General features: G+C 38.0%; 1 protein-coding gene across 1 annotated transcript; it reads right to left on the minus strand.

Moving 5' to 3' along the window:
• Positions 1-232: 232 nt before the first annotated feature.
• Positions 233-9,528, minus strand: kcnk5a (potassium channel, subfamily K, member 5a). The gene is made up of 5 exons (XM_017431704.3): positions 9,020-9,528; positions 3,785-3,896; positions 3,526-3,692; positions 3,266-3,434; positions 233-3,158 (listed from the first exon to the last, which is right to left on the minus strand). The coding sequence occupies exons 1-5, from the start codon at positions 9,203-9,205 to the stop codon at positions 2,176-2,178; spliced, it is 1,617 nt and encodes a 538-aa protein (XP_017287193.1). The 5' UTR covers positions 9,206-9,528; the 3' UTR covers positions 233-2,175.
• Between the last annotated feature and the right edge of the window lie 12,041 nt (positions 9,529-21,569).

The raw sequence follows: 21,569 nt of genomic DNA on the forward strand, positions 1-21,569 counted from the left end.
TGTTCATTAATTATGCTTCCATCAGTCATATTCTAGCCGTGAGTCAATGTAGAAGCTCCAATGTGGGTTTTTTGTCTTTCACAGTTTTACCTTATTTATTCACGTTTTGCAACTACAAGTCTGAAACTTCTACAGACATCAAGAAGAATTTTATTTTGAAAAGTAAGTAGCTTTAGGGTGTTAAAGAAATAACTGACTATTCTGTATGTGCAGTTAAAATAAAAACAAAACACTATTTTATTAATCATTTATTTGACAAGAAACAGTTTTGCTGAAATGCATGTACAAACTTACAAATATGAATAATTTAATTATAAAAAACAAACAACTATTCATCGGAGTTTCTCACACAGTGGAGCAATAAAGAGGGAAAAACTTTGAAAAACCAGCCTAGCCTGTTCTCAGATAAGCTTTTACAAAATGAAAATGTGGAAATGTGTTCCAAACCACCCCAAACCAGTACCATGTCGGTTTCAAAAAGCTGCAGAAAGAACAGGTGAAAATAAGGAGACTGCTCACAACAACTGAGGTGGACCAGTGATGAGAAGACAAAAAGACAAAAGGAAAAGCATTTTTTTTTTTTACTTTTCAGTGAGTTGCTGCAAAATACATTCAACAGATATATTGTTCTTATATTCTCTGTTTTGCAGTGGATTTAAGGCTATTCACATAATAAAAGGCAGAAAAATCAGATTGTGCATCTTGTGTTCACATCAAAAGCTTGTATAAAAACAACCTTAGTATCACTGATTTGTTACCGTTTTGCTGCACTAATTAACACCATTTTGAATTTGTGTGCAAGACGCTGTGTGCAAAAGGCAGTGGGCTGGAAAAATATCATTTTAAAAGTGAGCCTGACATCTGAAAGTTATTCTGTTGCCTAAAATGTTTGCGAAAAGCTGGTCAAGAGCTGCAAGCACAGTCGGATGACTTCGTTTCTTGGCTAAACACATACGTCAAAAGAGCATCGATCTGCCACAAGTTAACCTTTGCTGACCGTCATGAGAGGCACTTCATTCGTTCGTGTGGGTACGAGCCCCCCAAAGGCAAACACAAGTAGCAAGGCCATGCCCTGACAGAGCTGGGTTTGTGGCTACCTGCGGGCTCTTGGCCAATATTTACAGGGCAAATACAATCAAGTGAAAGAGTGCTACAGAGACAGAAAGTGAGAATGGTGCCGCTGTGAAAGTTTTGTCCCCGTTAAGCACCAAAACTGCAAGTGCTGAAGTTGCAGAGCTATCAAGTGATATGCAGAAAGTAGCAAAACGACAAAAAAAAATGGATCAGAGTATTCTGAGAGTTAAAATGAAAGGAAAAGTGTGCAATACCTCCAACTCAGAGCTGTTTTTCTGTTCTTAGTATCTTTTAAACTGAGTTGGCTTCACAACTCAGATGGCAGACAGGCAACACTGATTATCTTGACTGTAGTCACAGTTTGGTTTCTAATAACATAAAAAGCTAAATTTTAACACAGGTTTTAAGGACTTAATAAATGAAATGCCAATAGAAACAACAGGAGAATTGGCCTTTTACCCCTTCATTTCTTTAAGACAAGTGTTTGGCTCAGGTTATAATCGGGCATTCAGCACCTTAGTGGACTTTGATTCCCCCTCATTTGACTGAATTGTGCAACGGTAGACACATAAACCCACACAGCAACTGAAGAAAAGCTACTATATACTTCATTTTAATAAATACCATTAAAAACACCAATATGGTGAATAGAAATTGTTGAAACTATGGGAAAACGTACATCCCCACACTGAATTTCAGCCTATGAACAGGAAAAGAAATCACTCATGAACAACAGATGTTTGAACATTACATAAGACACGAGGCTTTTTGAATTTCAAACTGTATACATATATATAAAAGACATAAATAGAACAGATTTTAAATACTAACAGGGTTACAAGTCAAGATTTAAGGAAGCCAGATTTAAGTCATCATTTGATCAAAAGCTTACAGGAAGTTCAGATCTTAAAACGAGTCGAGTTGGCTGATTTTTCACAGAACAAATTTGAAATTTGATCTTAGCTTGGCAGACTCTCAAAGTGCAGTGAGAGCTTTGTTATCATTTCAAATGGTTCACACTTGAACACACATACTTCAGTGCCGGCCAAGTGAACAACGGAGGACCAGGGAAATGTCATGACTTCACACTGATGGAACAGCTCATGAATCTGTATTGTCTTCCTTTGCGTATTCTTCTACAAGTTTCTCATAGGAGTGGCTGAGCTCCGAACCGTCACTTGTGAAAACAGACCCTTCAGATTCAGAGTTCTGATCCTCTTTAGAGTTTGTTTCAATATTTTCATCACATGTAGTAATGGAGATTTTTGCTTTAGAATCATCATCATCATCATCCTCATCGTCGTCCTCGTCGTTGTGATTGCCATTGTTGTCCTCTGGCTCCTCTAAGTTATTGCGGAGAAAGTTTTCCTCATCAATAAAAGTAATGTTAGCATTTTGGATTGTCTGAGGATGGTAGTCTTTAGAGTCCCACGTCCTCCGACTTCCCACTCCACAATCTCCAACTCCCTTGTTCTCCACATCTATGTCCTTGTCAAGTTGATTCTCAAACATTTGGTCTTGGTCCGCTTCTGGATCACCCTCCACATGGTCTTCTGTAAGCAGTAAACCATTGTCTGAACCCAGCAGGTAGTTCTTAGACTTTGAAAAGGCAACCGTGACACGGTCACTGAAACTATAACGTCTCTTTTGGCGTGGGGAACGGTCCAAGCTGAGAATGGTGTGACCATTAAACACTGAAGCATCATTACAACTCTTAGAGCGACTGATCTCCTTGGCTGGTTTTTTGTCACCAGTGCTGTTACTGGTTCCACCATCCTTTTTGTTTCCGATCTGCTTTATCAAGTCATTATAGCCGTCCTTCTTTTTGGACAAGAAGCTGAAGATATTGACATCTTTGGGAGTGGGTGGCAAATGAACAGAGGCTTTGTGAGACGCTTTGTAGTGTTGCATTTCTTCAAAAGAAAGCTTGCGAAGCTTGCGGCGTTTCTTTAATGCCTTGTGGGCTTCGATCACCATCCGTACTTTCCAGTTGAAAAACAAAGAAAGCCAAGCCAAACCCAAATAAATCCATACTTCTACAAAGTATCGATACAGAGTTGGATACTCTGTATTTGGGTCCACACCTGCAGGAACAAGGAACATGTAAGAAATCTGACTCTAAGCTTCAAATAAACTTAATGTTAAATGTTACATTAATTATGTAAAGAAAAGGATTTATTTTACAGCTTACCTGCTACCAAGTCCCCAAAACCAATTGTGGTCAAGGTGACAAATGAGAAATACAAGCCTTCAATGTATGACCAACCCTCCTGAGACATAAACACGAAAGGTGGAAGAACTAAATGGATCAAGACACCCCAGAGCAGAAAAATGGCTGTGCAGGTAAACTGAGCTTTCCTCTGGAAGAGAAAATAAAAAAAAATATATATATTACTTCAGACAAACAAAATGAATTCCCTCTTATGTGGGGGGAAAAAAGAATCAACTTACCAATGAAAATCCTTTTTTAGTTAAATACTGGCCCAGGTGCTTGGCTCTGCCGCCAAAGAACTTTCCCAACTCGCTGATCCAGGTGAGACAGAGTGGAACTCCAAACAGCCCATAGAATATGCAAAATACTCGGCCTTGTGGAGTTTTTGGGGCAATGTTTCCATATCCTTCAAAAATAAGAAATGAAAATAAAATAAGTTGAACAGTTAAGTGGATTAAAATGTCATATCAGTCACTACAACCTTGTGAAATCACATACCGATAGTAGTGATGACTGTGGCAGCGAAGATGACAGCATTTGGCCAGTTCCAGTTGTTAAACGTCTTGCTCCCCGTTATGGTGACCCCTTGGCCTGCAGCATCTGACACCATCTAGAGACAAAGAAAAAAGAGGTTATGAATGTAAAACCAATGGAATTCACAATAAAGACAAATTTATAAAGATGGAAATTAGCAATCTTAAAGCATTAAAGGTCAAGGCAAACTGACTCAAACAATTTCTTAAACAATCCTCCGAACTCTTTTTATAATGTAATGCACTGAATCTCTCGATTGAAATGATTTGTAACAGGATTAAATTAGACTATAGGTACTATTTTTATATTGACCCTATCAACATTTTAGTTTGTGGTGACTTTTGTTAAGGAACCTGAATACTTGTTGTTGCAGTCACTGCTTATTCTTATATAATGTATACAGTTGAAATGTTCTGAAGAACCTTCTCTTCCTCAGATTTTATACAGTTTCACTCAATATAGTAACTAATGCAAAAAGAAAACCCTCCTTGTTCATGTCAAACATCAGCTGCAACGGCAAACCAAAAAAAAAAACAAGACAGAAAATGCTTAATCAATCATTCCCAACCATACATGTCCTTGAGCTGCCACAACAAAAACTGAATTTCTCCTCTTGGGAATAAGCAAACACCCAGCCATGTGTGCTGGGACAATGCGTCGCCCCACACTCTTTCTGCCAGTGTGCTGGTAGGGGAGGAAATGTGCAGGCACGGGCAAAATTCACTTAAGCTGTAAAATACTGGAAGATGCTCGCTCCTTTAATAATAATAGGGTCTTGTGACAGTTCTGCTCTGTAATTACCAAACATGAGGAGGCCATTCTTTTGTTGAACAAAAAACAACAAAAGTTCCTCAGCTGGACTGCTAGGGATTCTGGATGACAGTGATGACCAAGCTAATGTTTGGAATACAAGTGGAAATTAGGAGGAATAACTTAACTGGTTTTCTTTTTCTTTAAGACATTTTTCCATTTCTCCTACAAGCTCAGAGGATAAACGTTAACGGTTTACTCCTTGATGATGTTCAGGGCAAAAACATTTATTTAGATCAACAAGATTACAGGAAAGCGACTGCACATAATTGATGATGATGATTTAAATAAAAAAAAAGAAAGATTGGCTCATGTTAATTTACAGCAGTGTAGAGCAGGTTGCATCCTGCATAAAAAAAAACTAGTGTAAAGAAGTGTTTTGGAGCTTTAGAGGTATAAACGGTTTGAAAATGAGTGAAAAACCAGCAAAAGCTTAAAAACAAACTTATAAAAAGTGTAAAAAAACCTACTGATTGAGATAATGTTTGCACAAGTTTGTGAAAATTAAAACTCACTCCTGCTTTATAGACTGCTCTGTAGGGACCAGTACGATTTTTTTTTCCTTTAAAAGTTTGAGGTGTCAGAGGGATTTTACTTGTGAAAACATATACAGATGTTTTAATGTTTTGGTCAGTGGCCTCTCTGTGGTTGTGTGTTTAGCTCAGCAGCTTTTTCTAACCTAATAAGGAGATGTTGAACGTGTTTGTCTGCCTGATTGAAAAAGGTTGCTGAAGGTTGACACATGCAAAACTGCTGAAATCAGACAACACAAAGAGAGCTTAAAAAAACCTGAATCAGCTTCAGCTGCACAAGAAAAAAAATAAGAAATATAAAGAAGTTTCTTTCCATCACAGAGAGACTTTGCAATGTAAAAAAAAACAACCGATGAAGGGTTAAAGGGCCAAAAGGTGAAAAGGTCAAACCTCAGCTGCCAGAAACAAAAAAAGATGGCGGCTGTTCTTTATATTGAATCCTGAGTGTAAGCAAGTCGAAAAATGTCAATTACTCTTAATATCTGAAACAATTATTACTAATACTACCTTAACAATATATCTTAGTGTCCTAAAAAGCAGCCCCATATTTATTACACACACCCAGACAGGATGTGTGCCACCTCATTTTCTACTAAACATTTCTTTATTTTGGTGAATGTTTTGAAACTACTACTGGCTGAGCTGTCAGCCTATGCCACACTCTGATAACAGACAGAACTGTTTAAAAAAAAAAAAAAAAGCCAACAACAAACCAACAGTTATCAAGACAGCTGGTAGACAAGTGTGCCGCTCCAGCTTCTTGGTACTTTTCCACTTCCAACACGACACAAGAGCAGCTGCTGGTGAGCAGACTTTACAGAATTCCAAAGACTGACTCAAGTTCTTCCGTGTCATTATTGATTCCTGTGGATGAGCTGCAAACAGCAATGAGACCCACGCGTCCCACACCAAAGTTTTACCACTGAGAAAGCTTAGAAGTTATGTTTCATTTGATAACATGAAGTTTGTCAAAGTAAAGGGATTATTTTATCAACCATCTGTGACACTGGTTGTTTTAAATTAATTTAACGGTGCAAAAAGCTGTGAGCCTTCTTTTATAGATGCCACACGTGGTTTTCTATAAACTTAAAAAGAAAAAGAAAACATTGATGAATGAAAACTCAAATGAAATTGAATTTCATCTTATTTATTAGATCTGATTAATGCTAAATGCTTGCAGCTGAAAGGCTGACAGTAAAATACACGCATCCCTCTGAGGATGCTGTGAAATCCTAATTACTGACTAATAATCCTAAAGCAGTTGCGGAAACGCATTTGTGGTTTTTTTTTTTTTTCACTCTCTCATTTCACTTTTGAAATGAGGAAGGAAAACACAACTAATAAGGTCAGCAACTCCAGACAGCAGACAGGTCACAAGACAGGGAAATTATTTTAGAAAACAGTGTTTCACTTCATTTTGTTGGCTTCTTCCAAATCTAACTAAGGGCGATGTTTTGCTTTAAAACATGTGATTCCTGTGTGTTGAAACATGGTCCTTGAGTCATGTGAAAAACCAATTTGCAGAGTTGCACAAAAAAAAAGGTAAACTGATCCTCCACTTCTACAGAATTAGAACACTAATGACTCAAACCACAGGCTGTGGCATGTGAAGGGTTGTCTAAAGTTTCAATAAAATGGTGCTTTTTTAAATGGTTTCATACCTAAATATGAAAGATGCAGTTTTACTTCTTTGACATATTTAGCAAAATGTATGATTTTCTGCAAACTTAAACATTTATAGGACATAATTGTGTGAAAAATTAGTTTTCAGATGCAGAATTTGTGTTTTCAAGAGCCAAATATTAGATAAAACCTTTGAAGGAGACTTTCTAACCATTGATATTGTAACATTTGGTGGAAGGTTGGTTGGTTGAGGACCCAATGATGCAGGCAGAGCCAGCTTTAACGTCAACTGCCAGAAAACCCCCAAACATATTGGTAAGCAAACTATAGTGAATGAAAACAGGAGAAACTAGAGAAAACACCATGAAACCCCCAAACCAACACATACAGTATCTCTGCGTGCTTTGGGTCTGCGATGACGAGACGAAACATGAAGAAATGCGGGCATGTTTGGTCGATAGTTGGTGTAATAGTCAGAGTGATCAATAAAACCTGTTGAAAACATGGACGCTCAAGCATACTAACGTTTACAGACGTGAACTGTCGCGTCGTAAACTTCCTCATGCGTCTGCAGCTCTTTTGTGAAAAAAGGTGAACACAAAACGAGCTGATGCTGCAGCACGACATGCGGGAGAATTTCATTCTAATGTGCTGCAGAGATAACAGCCCCGCTCAGCGCCACCTATACTGAGCCTTATGACTGCTTCTTGAGAGCTGACGCTGACGGGCTATAAAGTCCGATCTGTGAACTGTGCCCACTTCAAGGATCCTGGAGTTAATAGTAAACTTCTTGTTAATAAAACGGAGCAGACTCGACTTTTACGGGAGTGTTGACGGCTCCCGTTGAGCTCGCTTGTACGCGATGTAATTGTTAACAAGCTCGGCAAAGTTTCCACAATGGAAATCAAACGGAACCTCGGGCCGATGCTTATTAACTCGGTTTATTTACAACAACTCAGACATGTTTGCAGCAGGTGTTTTGGCAAACAGCCAAAACAGGGAAAACCGTTTCTGGCCTATCCAAATGGGACAATGCCCCCAACTGTGCGGCAGTGAAAAGGAATAGCTGTCCAACACTCAACTTGGTATAATCTTTTGAGAGCAGCATGAAACTGAACAGATGGCTCAGTGTTGTCTTTGTCCCCATGAGAGAACACAGCAGCAGGAAGTGTTGTAGTTTCACATCAGCGCCATTCGAGATGAAAAAAAAAAAAAAAGTGCTTCTCTTTCCGCAAAACTTGCATAGCCAATACCAGAAATGGGACATTTTCAAAATCTCTCAACCACATTTCTCTGTCTCTCTCCTGACTTCATTCACAAGCAGATTTGCAGAGAGAGGTGCTGGGACTGGGAGGGGAGATCGGTGGGCATATCCCTTTTCAGTCCCCCCCTTCCAAAGCACAAAGAGGAAAGGCAAAAAAAGGGGGGATGGGGGGACATAAATCTCCCTAATACTGGATCCCAAAGGGGGCACAGGTTGAGACATGTCTGGCCGTACTTGCAAGAGGAAAAAGTGAGGAAAAACCGCCTCAGAAATATTCTGCCTGCCGCTAATCGATATAAAATTCGAATAATGTTACTGGAGCACAGAAGCAAGCTGAATGTCAACATTAAATTCTTGTCATTTTAAAACATCTGAGTCAAATGTAAGGTCACAGAGCTCTGACATTTCAAGGCAAAACAAACAACATGTCAGGGGGCAAAAACCTGCAAAACTCCCCATCTTGTGTTCATTCATTTCTGACAGTAAAACAGGAAGTTAGCGGCTCAGGTTTTAACTTTAAACACTTCCATTCTGAACAGAAGCTGGTTGTGGAAAAATAAACCTTTTAATGCAGCTTTTAGGGGCTGAACAGACGGATCCTGCACAGCTGTTAGAATAATGATTAAAACACTGCAGAGCTTTGCATTGGAAAAAGGTAATAAAAAGGATCATCAGCATTTTAACCGCCACGAAAGCCTGAGAGATAAGACTGACTTCAAGTGCTGCAGAATTCAGGCCTTGAGGCGTGCTCTCACAGGGTGTGTTGACCCACAAGGATGAACCCTGAACCAAAATCATCTCATTCCTGAGGAGTTTTTGTTCGTGTTGAGTGAAAACTTGCATACCAGCCGGGGCTCATCTTGTGTCAGAAGATGGACACCGTTCAGTCTGAAGGCATCCCCATGCAGAATGAGATAAGGCTTTGTCTGTCATTTTGGGAAAAAAAGAGGGTTAAACAGAGCAGCATACCTTTAATATTCTGTCCAGCTCATCTTTGGACAGACAGGGGTAGTCTTCAAGTATTTTATTCTTCTCTTTCCTGTACTCCTCTGCAGCCCACTTCCAGTTGGGCTCCTCCAGGACTTGAAATATTGCCGCCCCAATGGAGAGGTAAAAAATGATGGCAGAAGTCAGCAAGGGGCCTTTATCTACCATACTTCTGTGCAATGGCCCAACTCGGAGAAAGGGGGGAAACAGAGGAAAGGAAGGAGGGGATGGGGGGGGACAGGTAACAATGAAAAGCCGAGGTTATGCGGAGCTCATTCTACATGAAGTTGTCTGCAGCTTGTAAAAGTTTCTGGTTCCGCGCGGCAGAGCTCAGGAGAAACACAGGCGCGTGCAGCTGCTGGCAGCATCGGGCTCGAGACATAGAGTTCTGTTGTTGTTGTTTTTAAAAGTCAAAAGCTGGGGCCGAGCGCGCGGGGCGACTTCCACTTGCAGTTTCCACGTGCGCGTCCGGCGACCAACTGCCTGCTGAAGTAGAGTGCTGTGGAGGAGAGGGGAGGAGAGGGGAGGAGAGGGGAGGAGACACCCGCCCAGAGCTCAGGGAGGGAGGACAAACTTTACTCCCATTGGCTCGGGTTTGACTGCAGGTGCACAGCTCCCAGAAAGTCACCAATAAAAAACAAACAAACAAACAAACAAAAACTCACAATATTAACACTTTTATTTTTATTTCTGCAACCAAACCACTCGGTTTTTCCCCCAAACAAAAACCGATACAGTTGATTTAAATTCATTTCCTGGAAACATTCAACAAGAGTTATCTTAAAAGGATAGTCTGGTCATTTTTTAAAGAGATGCTCTGTCAAACAGTTACCAGGAGTTCGTCCCTTATCAGCCGTGACATCAGCATGAAGAACAGGGCAGAAGTCGTTGTCTCTGCTTTTAAAATATCCCTTTTCAGGCTTATAAAACACTTTATCAAAAATGTTGAGCTAGTGTGAAAGAATGTTTTTATTATCTAATATTCCATCCAGATATACTATAACTAGAGAAAGGACTGGAAGCTGGAAGTTGAGGCCACCATAGCTCCCCCTAGTGGCTGGAAGCAGAACAAATTTTAAGTCCCGTCCCTCTCTGTAAACAAACAGTACATTTGTCTCACTAAAAAATAAAAATACACCTCAGATATTTAATTTACAGTGGTTAATTTTTGTTAATTCACATAGCCCTGACTTTGCTGCTATATGTTCAAAAATACATTTTAAGAAATAGTTTACTTTCACTGAGTTATTTGAAGCTTTAAAAAGTGTCATGTTACACTGTGACTGGCAGCATCACAGCCTCTTAAGGAGTTGGGAGGGTGTGGAGGTGAGGCTTTGGCATCAACGGTACTGTCCCTCCTCAGTGCATAGCCTCTGGCTCCAAAAATATAACATTCGTCACCCAAAAACCCCTGCCATTTAGGCTTCAATTTTGAACAATAAGAGGAAGTGGAGACATTTTATCTAACTTTATTAATGTCAGTGGTTATGCAAATGTACATGTGCTGAGCATGGACTGTGTATATCAGGTCGCTGGGGCTGAGGCTTCTGAATGTATCAGTCCACCTGATTTTCACATCTAATTAGTCAAAAGCTTACTCAGTTCCCAGACGACAGAGGAAACAGACGTTTACACAGTCTATGCTCAGCACACTACATTTGAGTAGTAACACAGATGTTTGGCTGAGAAAACAGCAAGAAACTAAACAAACGATGACATGCAAAAGCATGAAGTTTTATAATGTCACATACTGATAACTAATTGACAAAACATCACCTAAAAACGATCAGACTGTGCTATTAATACAAAGCTTAAGATGTAGTAAAGTGTCTGCTTGCCTAAATTAGATAATATAGTAAAATATGCATCACTAAAAAATCAGCTGTCTGCATGGGTGGCCTCAGTGGTGGAAGCAGAGGGGCCCTGGCCCTTGCTACAATCTGAACTGGCTCCTGAGTAGCTCCTGTCCGCTCACTGCAACTCATGACCAATAAGTAAAACTTACAAACTATGACCTCTTGAACATTTCTTACAATTAAAGCTTACTAATGTCAATAAACAACAACAAATAAAACAACTTTTATGTATTTATTTCTTCTGTGTAAAACAAGGCAATAAATGGTGCATATGTTCAACTTTATGTTGGTAAAATGATATTTTCTAGCAATGGTTCTACATAAATGCAGAAATTTTGCTGGAAGACAGCATGAGTTTTCTAATTTACTGAAGCTTTTAAATTCCTGATGGCAGCTGGACATTTGTTTATATATTCAAATGGAGCCACTAGAGCTTCTGACTCACAAAAACTACTATATCATTCACTGATGATGTCAATGTTGGTTTTAATTTGGGACATAATTCAGTCTTACTGTGTCACGCTGTTGTAAGTTTTAACATTTCAATAAATTTCACCTCACAAAAAAACAAAAATAACTGTAGGAAATGTTGAGGCATTACTTCATGAAATTGGTCTGAACCTGTTTGACACATGAGGATGTATGTGTGGCCTAAAGCCAATAATTATTTAAGAATGCTTCCATAAAAATGCTTCAGTCTGGACTGAGTTAGTTTAGGAAGGAGGGGTAGCTGTACTGACTTAGCTTTAGGTTTCCAAATGTTTCATCCAGTGTTTCCTTTTGGTAGCACTGAAAGGTCACGTAGAAATATTGATTGTAGTAAAAGGAGAACAACAGAACCTCGGACAGTTTATCATAATTAAATCAAATCCCACTATTGGAGTTTGTGTTACAATGTCTAAAAGGGGCAAAATCCATATTGTTGTAAGATATTAGTGCAACAGTCTGAGAGTTCAGCAACATTTTGTACTTGGATTTTTCCTCTGCATGTGTTTATGCCCTCAGCCAGTACAAGTTAAGTATCAACTCTGTTAATTTTTAGACAGTTGCACTCAGATGCATATCTGCACTATGAAAAGTGAAGGAAGCCATCACTGCGAGTGAAGTGAAAGTTCTCAAAAGGGCAAGAAAACTGAGTCGTTTCCCTGCATGCAGCTGCATGAAATCATTGGCAAATCTCTACATTGTTGGTAAATGAAAGAAAAGTTGCTGCACATTTGCAGCTCTGTGCAGGTCATGGAAGTGCAAGTGTTAACCTGTTCTTTTTGACATAACAATGAAATGAAAGCACACGGAGGGCACAGAAAGCTCTTGCCTGAGATTTTTTAAAACCAAACTCTCCATCATGCACATAGAGACATTATTAATTGGATCTTCTACCTGGTTAGACAACTTTAAATTAATTATTCATTCCAGTTTTAGAAATACACATACACAGAAGATGCTTTATGGGATTGAGATGTTTATCCGATCCATTTAGTTCTACAGATAGAGTCTAACAAATGTGTTTTGCTGTGAATAAAATTTTCCATGTGTATAAACTTTTCCGAAGTTTTCCTTTCAGTCGCAGCTATCTGCATAGACTGTGAGTACACAGACATGGGAATGTGTAAAACAGTCAAAGTGTACCTGATAATGAGAACTAATTGAAACCAGGAAAACAAACAAACAAAAAAAAACAAAAAAAAAAAGGAACAGCTGAAATGTTTTAGTTTAGTGCTTGTACTTTGGTTTCTAAAGTTAATATCTCCTGGTTCCTTCTGTTAATCTAAGGTTTTTGTGTCACTGTTGCTTTTCTGTTGTTCTGTTTTCTGCACCCTTCTTCCATTTACTTTGCTTTACTTTACTTCCTGTTTTACTTTGTAGAATCCACGCTCCTCGGTTACCTCATCGAGTTTTACCCCGGCCTTTGAGACACCAGGCCTTTGTTTGCCGTTTGGCCAGACTTGTTGTTTATTTGCTGGCAGTTTCCTCAGTGTGTAATCACCACAGTTTCCTTTACTTGCTGTCAAAGTATTGTTGTTTTGAATCCTTAGTTCCTGGTTCATAATTATTCGATGTTCCATTGATTTCAGTACAGAATTGATGTTCCTGCTGTTGTGGTACGTTTTGTTTTGCTTCTTCTTATTTGTTATGGCATCTTTAAATTGTTCTTCACCTGCTTCCATACTTCTCTGTGCAGCTTTAACTCCTCCTCTCATGACAGTCGATTAATTTATAGCCAGATATTTTATTTTAGTATCATTAACTAATGATGAATGACCTGTTGAAAATGTATTACCCCAGTGTTTATGATAGTCTATTTAGTTTTTATGCAATTTTGCAACCCCTCTGACATTCACACACACACACACACACACACACACACACACACACACACGCAACCCTGAATTGTATTATTCTGACTAAAACATATGTTAACATTTTAATGTGACTAAAATCATGCTATTGGCTCCAGCTACATGTAGCTTTCATCAGACGAGAGCAAACAAAGATTTTCCACAACGTGCAACAGTTCTGACCAGCACGTTTGAGGCGCACCAACTGATAAAAAGTGTTTATAAAGTTAAAGTGGAAAAAAATGCTCTAAAACAGCTTGGTGTGCTGAATAAAGCCACCATCTTCACATTGTTTTTTATAGTAATTATTTCTCCTTTGTAACAATAAATATATTTATTTTCTCTTCAGCGGGGCATATTTACAAATCAAATAATACACTTTTGCAAAGTAATTCTTCAAATTTTTTAGTCGTTGTTTAGGTTAATATGCCATTCACTCACTGTGCTTCAAAATAATCCCTCAGAAACAACAAAACATCCCATTATCAGTCACATGGTGTCACAGAGTTTTACCGTTTGAATCACCCTAGAGAGTATAAATTGTATGTTTTTACATGCTGTAACAAAAATGGGAGGAAACATCATATCCCACAGTTTTTTTTAATGTCGAATCTGTTCCTTTTCAAGATATTAAAGCAATAAATCTTTTCTAAATGCTGGCTTGGTCAGTGTGTGCAGCTGATGGGCAGAGATATCACTTAGCTGAAGACTGTCGTGGTGGTCTTCAGTGAAAAGTCTGAAGGGATTATCTGGGACTTCCGTTTTTTCTGGAAGTCCAGATAACACAATGGAAAGACTGGTCTGATTACTTTGGATGCATTAAGGCATGTTTTATTTGCTGACCAGCTGAGATGATCTTAAGGGAGATCTTGGAAAAACTCGAACTTTAACCCTAAAATTCTGCCTTCTGCATTGAAAGAACTTGTTATTCTTAGTTCTTCTCTGGGATGGGCAGCAGTTGTTAAGTGGCTGCCAGCATTTACAGGAAGCCGTCATCTTTTTTTGTTTCACAGAAATACCCTTGACTTTTCAGAAGGGAGTAGCAGAGGGTTTTCTTTGAATAGAAAAATAGAAAAACAATCTTGAACTTCTGGGTAAAAGTGGGCGTATTTATTTAACTCTAACGTTTATCGCCACAAAACAATGCTATAAAACACAGAATAGTTTTTAAAAACTCAGTGACGTTCAGACTTGCAAATGTGGATTAAGTCAGCTGATATGTCACTGTTTATGAATACTAACATCTGATTTCAGCAAAGGGTCTAATTACACTTTAGCTTCAAAATGATTCACAGCTTGAAAGGCTTTTGTTGTTGATGATGATTCAAAGTATCCTTACAACATCTTTCAATCTGCCTGTAGCATGTTCTTCCTGTTTGTTGTGTATTTTTGTACGCCATCCCTTTGTGATGGGGTATTTTTAGCAGGGTAGGTGTGTACACTGATTTCATCATGCGAAAAGCCCAAAGAACTGCTTCCTACCTTCATTGTTTTATGTTTGTGTTGTGCTCTTTTTTTCCACATTTATTGCTGGGAAGGAAACCAGCACAATCAGTCAGCTAATTTGCCCATCATCGTTACAGTATGTTCTTTATTGCATGTCCATCTTGATGCTTTGCAAGTTGCAGAACCTGCAGAACTTAAACAACTCTGGAATACAAAGCCTCGTGAAGTTAAATCAACAGAAAAACAACTCGGTTATTGTAGCGAATGACAAACCATATACCAACAAAACCTTGTCAGTGCGCTTTTATCAGCTACAGTTTATATGATCTGTGGAGCAACGACATCTGAGGGATCAGAGACTCCAGCTGTCAAGCTTAGGCTTGTCCGTTAAAACATTTTTCCAGAAGATTTGGGCTTTGTGGAATTTCTTCAATCGTATAGCAGTGTTCTGGTTATTCCTTGAATTTCTCATCAGTTTTTTTTTAAGTTATTCTTTCAGGAACATGTTTGTTAAGCAATCCACTGATTTTCTCACACTTTTGTTGTCAAACTGGAGCCCAACTTTGCTTCTCAAACACCCCTTTGTGGATGACATTTGTGCCATTGTGTAGTCATCTGAACTACAATCGCTTGTTGATACAACTTGATTTAACACATTTTTACCACATACTTATAGCCACATGACTTTTTTTATTTTATGAATGTGCTCCAAAGCTGGATGCGTAGTGGATGTTACCAAACATACAAATATTAAGGTTTGCTGTTCCACAATAAGATTAAAAGCAAATGTAAAAATAATTGCATTTTTTTCCAACTCATTCTGAAGTCAGAATATATGTTAGCATAGCTCAGGGCATTGTGCTGCACTGATAAACATTTCTGTGAACGCAGAGAGCAAAACTGCAGAACCAGTTTATTTCAGAAAGCAGGAATCCTGCAAAATGCACAGAGAAATTTGACATCTCGTGGTACTTTAACACAACTTAGGGATCATGTTGTAGAAATAGGGAACACATTTACATTTTGCCTGCAAAACTGACAATCCCACTCTGTCCAGTGTGACAAGGAGGGTCTTTGTCAGTTGCCAGTATTCTAGTGGTGCTTTTGTGCAGCCACGTAACATAATCACTCTTTTTCTGGCTTTGAGGACACCATTGAGAGCTCGGACTCGGTTCCAGACCAGTTACCATGGTAATTATGGGGCTCTCAAAGGGACACTGATGGGAAACCCCAGCCGTGGGTTGGGAACCCATGATCAGTTACTTATAGCCACCACTGTTTTTTCAAGGCGATGAATAAAATGTGGTCATTTCCTAATAATATGTGGTTACAGTACCAGGACTCTAGCTGACTGAAACCAGACAAACTTTAGATTTCATAAAAACTGTATAAATAAATATTTTGTTCTATTCATGGTTCAAAAATCTATTTATTTCCCAGTGGAGGAGCTGAAAAGAAACTGGTTGAGTGGTATCTGTTTCTACCTGAAACGTTTAAGTCTTTTGCAAATTATTTCTTGATTTACAGTATTACAGTGGAATGTTTTCTTAATTTTGCCTGTTTTCTTAAACATTTCAGTGGTCCAAAAAATTGTTTATCTTCCTTTCTTAGAATAAAAATGCAATGCTCAATATATATCTACTTTTTAAAATTCCCTTTGCATTATGGAACAAAGTAATTTAACAACAAATAAATAACAGCAGGGACAAAAAAAGTTTATAAAGTTACAGAATCGAGACCTAAACCTTTTTTTTCTTGGCATGAAAACAGTAAAATGGCCTTCTCAGGTCTCAGCAGTGGATGTAGCAGGTCTCCAAGCATTCTGCGTGTGCCAAAGACGTGATCTGAAGGAGTACTTCTAGTGCACAGAGGGAAACACAATAGGTGTTGCTAGATTTCAACTACAGGAAAGGATCATCATTTTCATGGCTCAAAGGCTCTCTACAATAATCAGTGAGCTCTGCTTCTGGGTCGTTCTTTCATAATGTGGCCCCCTGCCTGCACCACATCAGGTTCTTTTGTTGCTTTAGATGCAAAAACTACCAAAAGCTTGGGCAGATTCCTTCTCCTCCTCAGCTTTTGCTCCGTTGGCTGCTGATGTGAAAAAGTGCATGTTAATAAATGACATTAATAAATGACATATTTGGTTTAGGCAATATACAAGAGATCTGCTGTAACAGTCAAAATCACCTTATGGGAACTTCAAAATTAATGCCTCAAAAATCAGCTCAATGTGAAAAAGAAGTCATTTGAAAACAGGCAAAGTTAAGTTTTATATTTTCAAAGCAGCTAATTGACCTGACCAATCATAAGAGTGCTGATAACTGACAAACCTTTTGATGGAAAATGTGAAAACAGCTTTTTTTTCTAGAAAACTTTAAATCTTTTTGTAGCTTTTGCTGCAACAACCTTGAATAATTTATCAGCCTGTTTAATATATGGATCCAAATAGAATAATCCAAATACAGAGGATATGACAGATTGCTCCAAACTTAAAAAATCATCTCAGTTTGGGTAAAGTAATTGAATACATATCGAAAACTGAGAGGTAAGAGCTTTAAATGCTTACTAGAATAGCCAATGTGTGTTTTTATATCAAAGCTTTTTATTGAGTTTTGAGGAAGATCAAAGGGATGTTGAAACAGGCTGGCTGAGCTGCTGACTGAACCCCAATCCCACAGATTGTTTATGTTGCAGCTCTCATCTCCTGCACAGGCTTGCCTTTTGCTGTAGATAGCCCATAAGCCAGAGAGGAAATGCTGTGGCGATGAACAAAGGCATGCCATTGGCTGGCAGTCTGGTTTGCCACGTCATGGTAAATCAGTGCCTTTACGAGATCAACTGTTCTAGAAACAAAGATTAGCGTCTCCAGTGTACGATGGGCACAGAAGTTCAAAGTTTACTCTCGTTATCAGCAACGATTATTGCTGGGCACCATCACATTTATCATCTAATTGCAATACTAGAAGATTAATTTGTAATTACTCGAGATAAATAGGACCACGTCTCGATTGTTACTCAAGGTGAAGAGCTGTTCACTTACGAGTGAGTTAAACAGAATTTTGAATGCGTTAAATTCACAAGTGCTTTAAAAACAGATTTCTGTTGTCTAAAAATAAATTTACCATTCACAAATATCGGCTTTTACAGGCTTCAAAATGCTCATACAAAGGCTTCATTCAACGGTGGTTATAACTGTAAATTGTAAACACATCAAGTCTTTTATTACAGGCTCATATGACAACAGTCACAAGTTTACAAGCCTGAGAACAGTTACTGTAATTCTGTCATGTTAACAAATCTTCACCCATTACTTGGTAACAGACATCCACATGTGAGAAAGTAGAAAAAAAACATCCTTAAATAATATTCTCTGTTCTGTGCAAAAAAAAGAAGCCATCTGAAGTGGTTTCACGTTTAGAGTCAGGGTGTTAAAACTTGTTAAGACACAAAACTGCATCTTCTGTAAACTGTTTGCTTTTTTGGTTACCAGAATCCCCAATAACTTGCTTTTTTTAAGTTTAATAACCCTGTAACACTTCTTAGTTAGAATATAGTTTTAGATTGTTTCTGGTAACCATAAAAATAATAATGAAGTTTTTTTTCTTTTGAGTTGTTTAACAAATTACAACTCCAAACCAATACAAAAAAAACTTAATTTAAATTGAAAGAAGGGTAAAATTCTTGCATGAATTTTTACTTTTATTTTATTCCAGACAGCATGTGACCAAAATATTTCCTGCTCTGCTTTTGTCAACTTTTTTCCATTTGTTAAAATACGTTCACTCAGGTCTGCAACGCTCAAAATCAAAGCTGTGACAGGAGCAATCAGCTGAATCCACAAATGCCTGAGTCTTTCTGCAGTGAAATAACCAGTCGGTCTCCGGTCTGTCAACAAATGCAGATGGTTAGTTGTGATCTGTGATCCCTCAGAAGGCCTTGCTCCAAGAAGTCCTTCATCAGTAGCATCCAAATACTTTAAAGCACAACAACACAGACTTACTGTATGTTCAGAAATATACCTCTGTGTACTAAGAAGACTTGTGTTAAATCTTTTAGGTATTATGAAAAGAAAGGACAACTTTACAAAGTGATAAAAGCTCTATTGTCCCAACTTTTTGGGACGAGTTGCAGGCTCAGAATCACACATATGGATGTGTATTAACAAATCAAACAAAAAAGATAAAACAAAACAAAATATTTTGAGCATCATGTGTGATAAAATAAAAGTCATGCAAATGCATTTTTTAAATATGCTTTCTTTACACATTTTTTTGTAAGGGGGGTTATATTTTCTATCAAATTTCAGCAGTCAGTCTCCTCCCACGTGTGTTTTGCACTCCTGCAGTTGTAATGGTTCGGCGCCGCTTGCTTCGGGGTTTTGAAGGTTTGAGACGTTTTGCAGCTTTTTGAGCACTCAGCATTTTGAGAGAGAGAGGGGATTATGAGTGTTTCACCGAGGCTTTAATTTGCATGTTTAACAGAAAAAAAAAACCCTGAAGACAATGACCACGTCTCAGGGAGCCAGAAAAACATGTTTAAGCTGCAGAGCCACTCAGATGTGTGGACTGTCAACAAGAACACACCCAGTTTGCTGCCAGGATTGGTAACATTTCATGACACCTTTGTTAAAAAAAGTGTTCAGTGATTTTTTTCCTCCCTGAATTTATTAAACTAACACAACATGCAATTCTTGGATTCTTTTAAATGCATAAACTTTAATTTATTGCAAAATATAACAACATTTTTGCATGTTTCTTATCAAATATGGATTTACTGATTGCACTTCTGTTTATCGGTGATATGTAATCTGCTGTGCACTCCTTGGGGAGTCAAGGGAAGGCAAACACACTCATAGTTACACTTAGACTCCTTGTAGAAACAAGTGTGTGTTATCGAAGCTGTGTAAATTGATCACTGTTTCAGTTCAAGAAAAATGTTGAAATTCATGGCTGACGTATTTGCACTAATATTTCACGGGCTCAGGCTTTTCCTTTCGCCTCAGCAGAAGTTAGTCATGGACTGGAGCTCTGTAGAATTGAAACAATCTCTGGTTCTCAAGCTGTCAGGAAATAGTAAATAAATGACCTTTTTCCAGAATATCACAAAGCCAAAGTTTATTTAAACAGCTTGTTTGACAGATGAGTAGTCTGAAACTGACATAAAACTTAGAAAATCTAAAGATTCAGAGAAACGGAAACAGATAAGGTTAATGTAAAAGGAACCTTTTTCTTTGGTAAAGTCTTGTCACTTTATTTGACAGCTCTTGTCTTTCAAACCTGATGTAAGGAGGGCATTTAATAAAGCTCTTTTTCAAAATAAAATAATAAGCAATAATGTTCTGTGAGATTTTTAGGGACATTTATTTTTACAACAAACCAGAATATTTAATAATTAAAAGTATTTTTTTATATTTATGGTTCTGACAAAAAGGTGAGGCATTTAAGACACTTAATAAACCAAAACTATATCAGCTTTATCCAAACCTCAACCTTGTCTTTTAGACTCCATCTCAAGCAGACTATTCAAAAACAGTTTTCTCTTTAATAACTCTTCCCCTTTTGGATCTTATCGATCCACTGCTGTGACAGGATATGTGTCACAAATTATTGAGGTTGCTGTAATTCAAACTTCACTCATAAAAACCTAGTTTTGACGCAGAAGAAAATGGAATAAAGGCGAAGAAAAACAAGGCTCCAACACGAGTTGCATGTCTTAAAAGTAGGGTGTCTATTCCCCTCCTTCCCTCTGGACCCCTGTTGTGATCTGTTTTAGTTTTTGATAAACAAGACATTTCCTGTCAGCGTTTACCATTTGTACATCCTGTGCGTCAATTTCTGCTCTAGAAGCACTTTTCAGAATATGCAGCTGTTCAATGAAAAGTGACAATAAATGTAATGAACAGGTTGTTAAACGTGACAAAATCAGAGTTTAGACATAAATCCATTTGAGGATCTGTGAGTTGATCTGATGATGCTTGATGCTCCCAATCCAACCTGCTGAAGGTTGAATTTTTTAAAGTTTAAAAGCCAAGGTTGTAATAAAGATTTAAGGGTTTTAGTACTTTCCAAAGATGTGAGTAATACAATATTTCAATTTTAATTTTTTAAAATTTGCTTTGTCCTGTTTAGGGTTGAGAGGAGCTGGAATCTCTTCCAGCTGTGATCGGGTGAGAGTTGAATCAAAACAAAAAAAGTTGCTGCAAACAGAGAATGTCCGAAAACAAAAAATCCAAAATGTAAGTGTAGACAAACAAGAGCAGACACTGAGTGAGCATGAAGCAACAAAAGATCTGACAAGGAACAAAAAACCCCCCACCAGGAACTAAATATCCTGTAGGAAAAAGCACCTGATGAGTGGGAAAGCAGGAAGTAGGGTCACTAAACAAATGAAACAGGAAAAATATAAAAATAAAAATAAAAAAATATTCAAAGCATACATGCTCAATTGTGGAAAAAAAGTTGGAACATTATGTTTTTACGAAAGGCTGTAAAAGTAAGTGGCATTAATAGGAAACAGCTGAAGGAGGATTTTGCAACTATTTAGATTAACTGACAACGGGTCAGTGAGAGGACTGGGTGTAAAAAGAGGCTGAACTCTTTGGAGTAAAGATGTGCTGAGGTTCACCAATCTGTGAAAACCTACATCTAAAAATAGTGCAACAATGTCAGAATAATGTGCCTCAACAGAAAACTGGGAAGTCTGAATATAAATATCATATATAATGTTACTGTATAAATTGTACTTTTTGACATTACTTTACATCTTATATTGGAGTTGTAAAAGTCACAGATCATACCAAAGAACTTTACTTTCTATTTAATTAATAAAGTGTTCTTTTTTATTATCGGGTACTGTCCGTTGATTGTGTGTAAACAGGAACTAGAACCT

This window comes from Kryptolebias marmoratus, linkage group LG10 (assembly GCF_001649575.2).
Source record: "Kryptolebias marmoratus isolate JLee-2015 linkage group LG10, ASM164957v2, whole genome shotgun sequence".
Lineage (NCBI taxonomy): Eukaryota > Metazoa > Chordata > Actinopteri > Cyprinodontiformes > Rivulidae > Kryptolebias > Kryptolebias marmoratus.

What these genes read in the sequence shown, in the direction of transcription:
- kcnk5a (XM_017431704.3), bottom strand. Translation starts at nt 9,205, where the DNA reads ATGGTAGATAAAGGCCCCTTGCTGACTTCTGCCATCATTTTTTACCTC. An exon ending in CTAAAAAAGGATTTTCATTG is followed by an intron (nt 3,435 to 3,525) that starts GTAAGTTGATTC and finishes TTTCTCTTCCAG; the next exon opens with AGGAAAGCTCAGTTTACCTG. An exon ending in TTTTGGGGACTTGGTAGCAG is followed by an intron (nt 3,159 to 3,265) that starts GTAAGCTGTAAA and finishes TTGTTCCTGCAG; the next exon opens with GTGTGGACCCAAATACAGAG.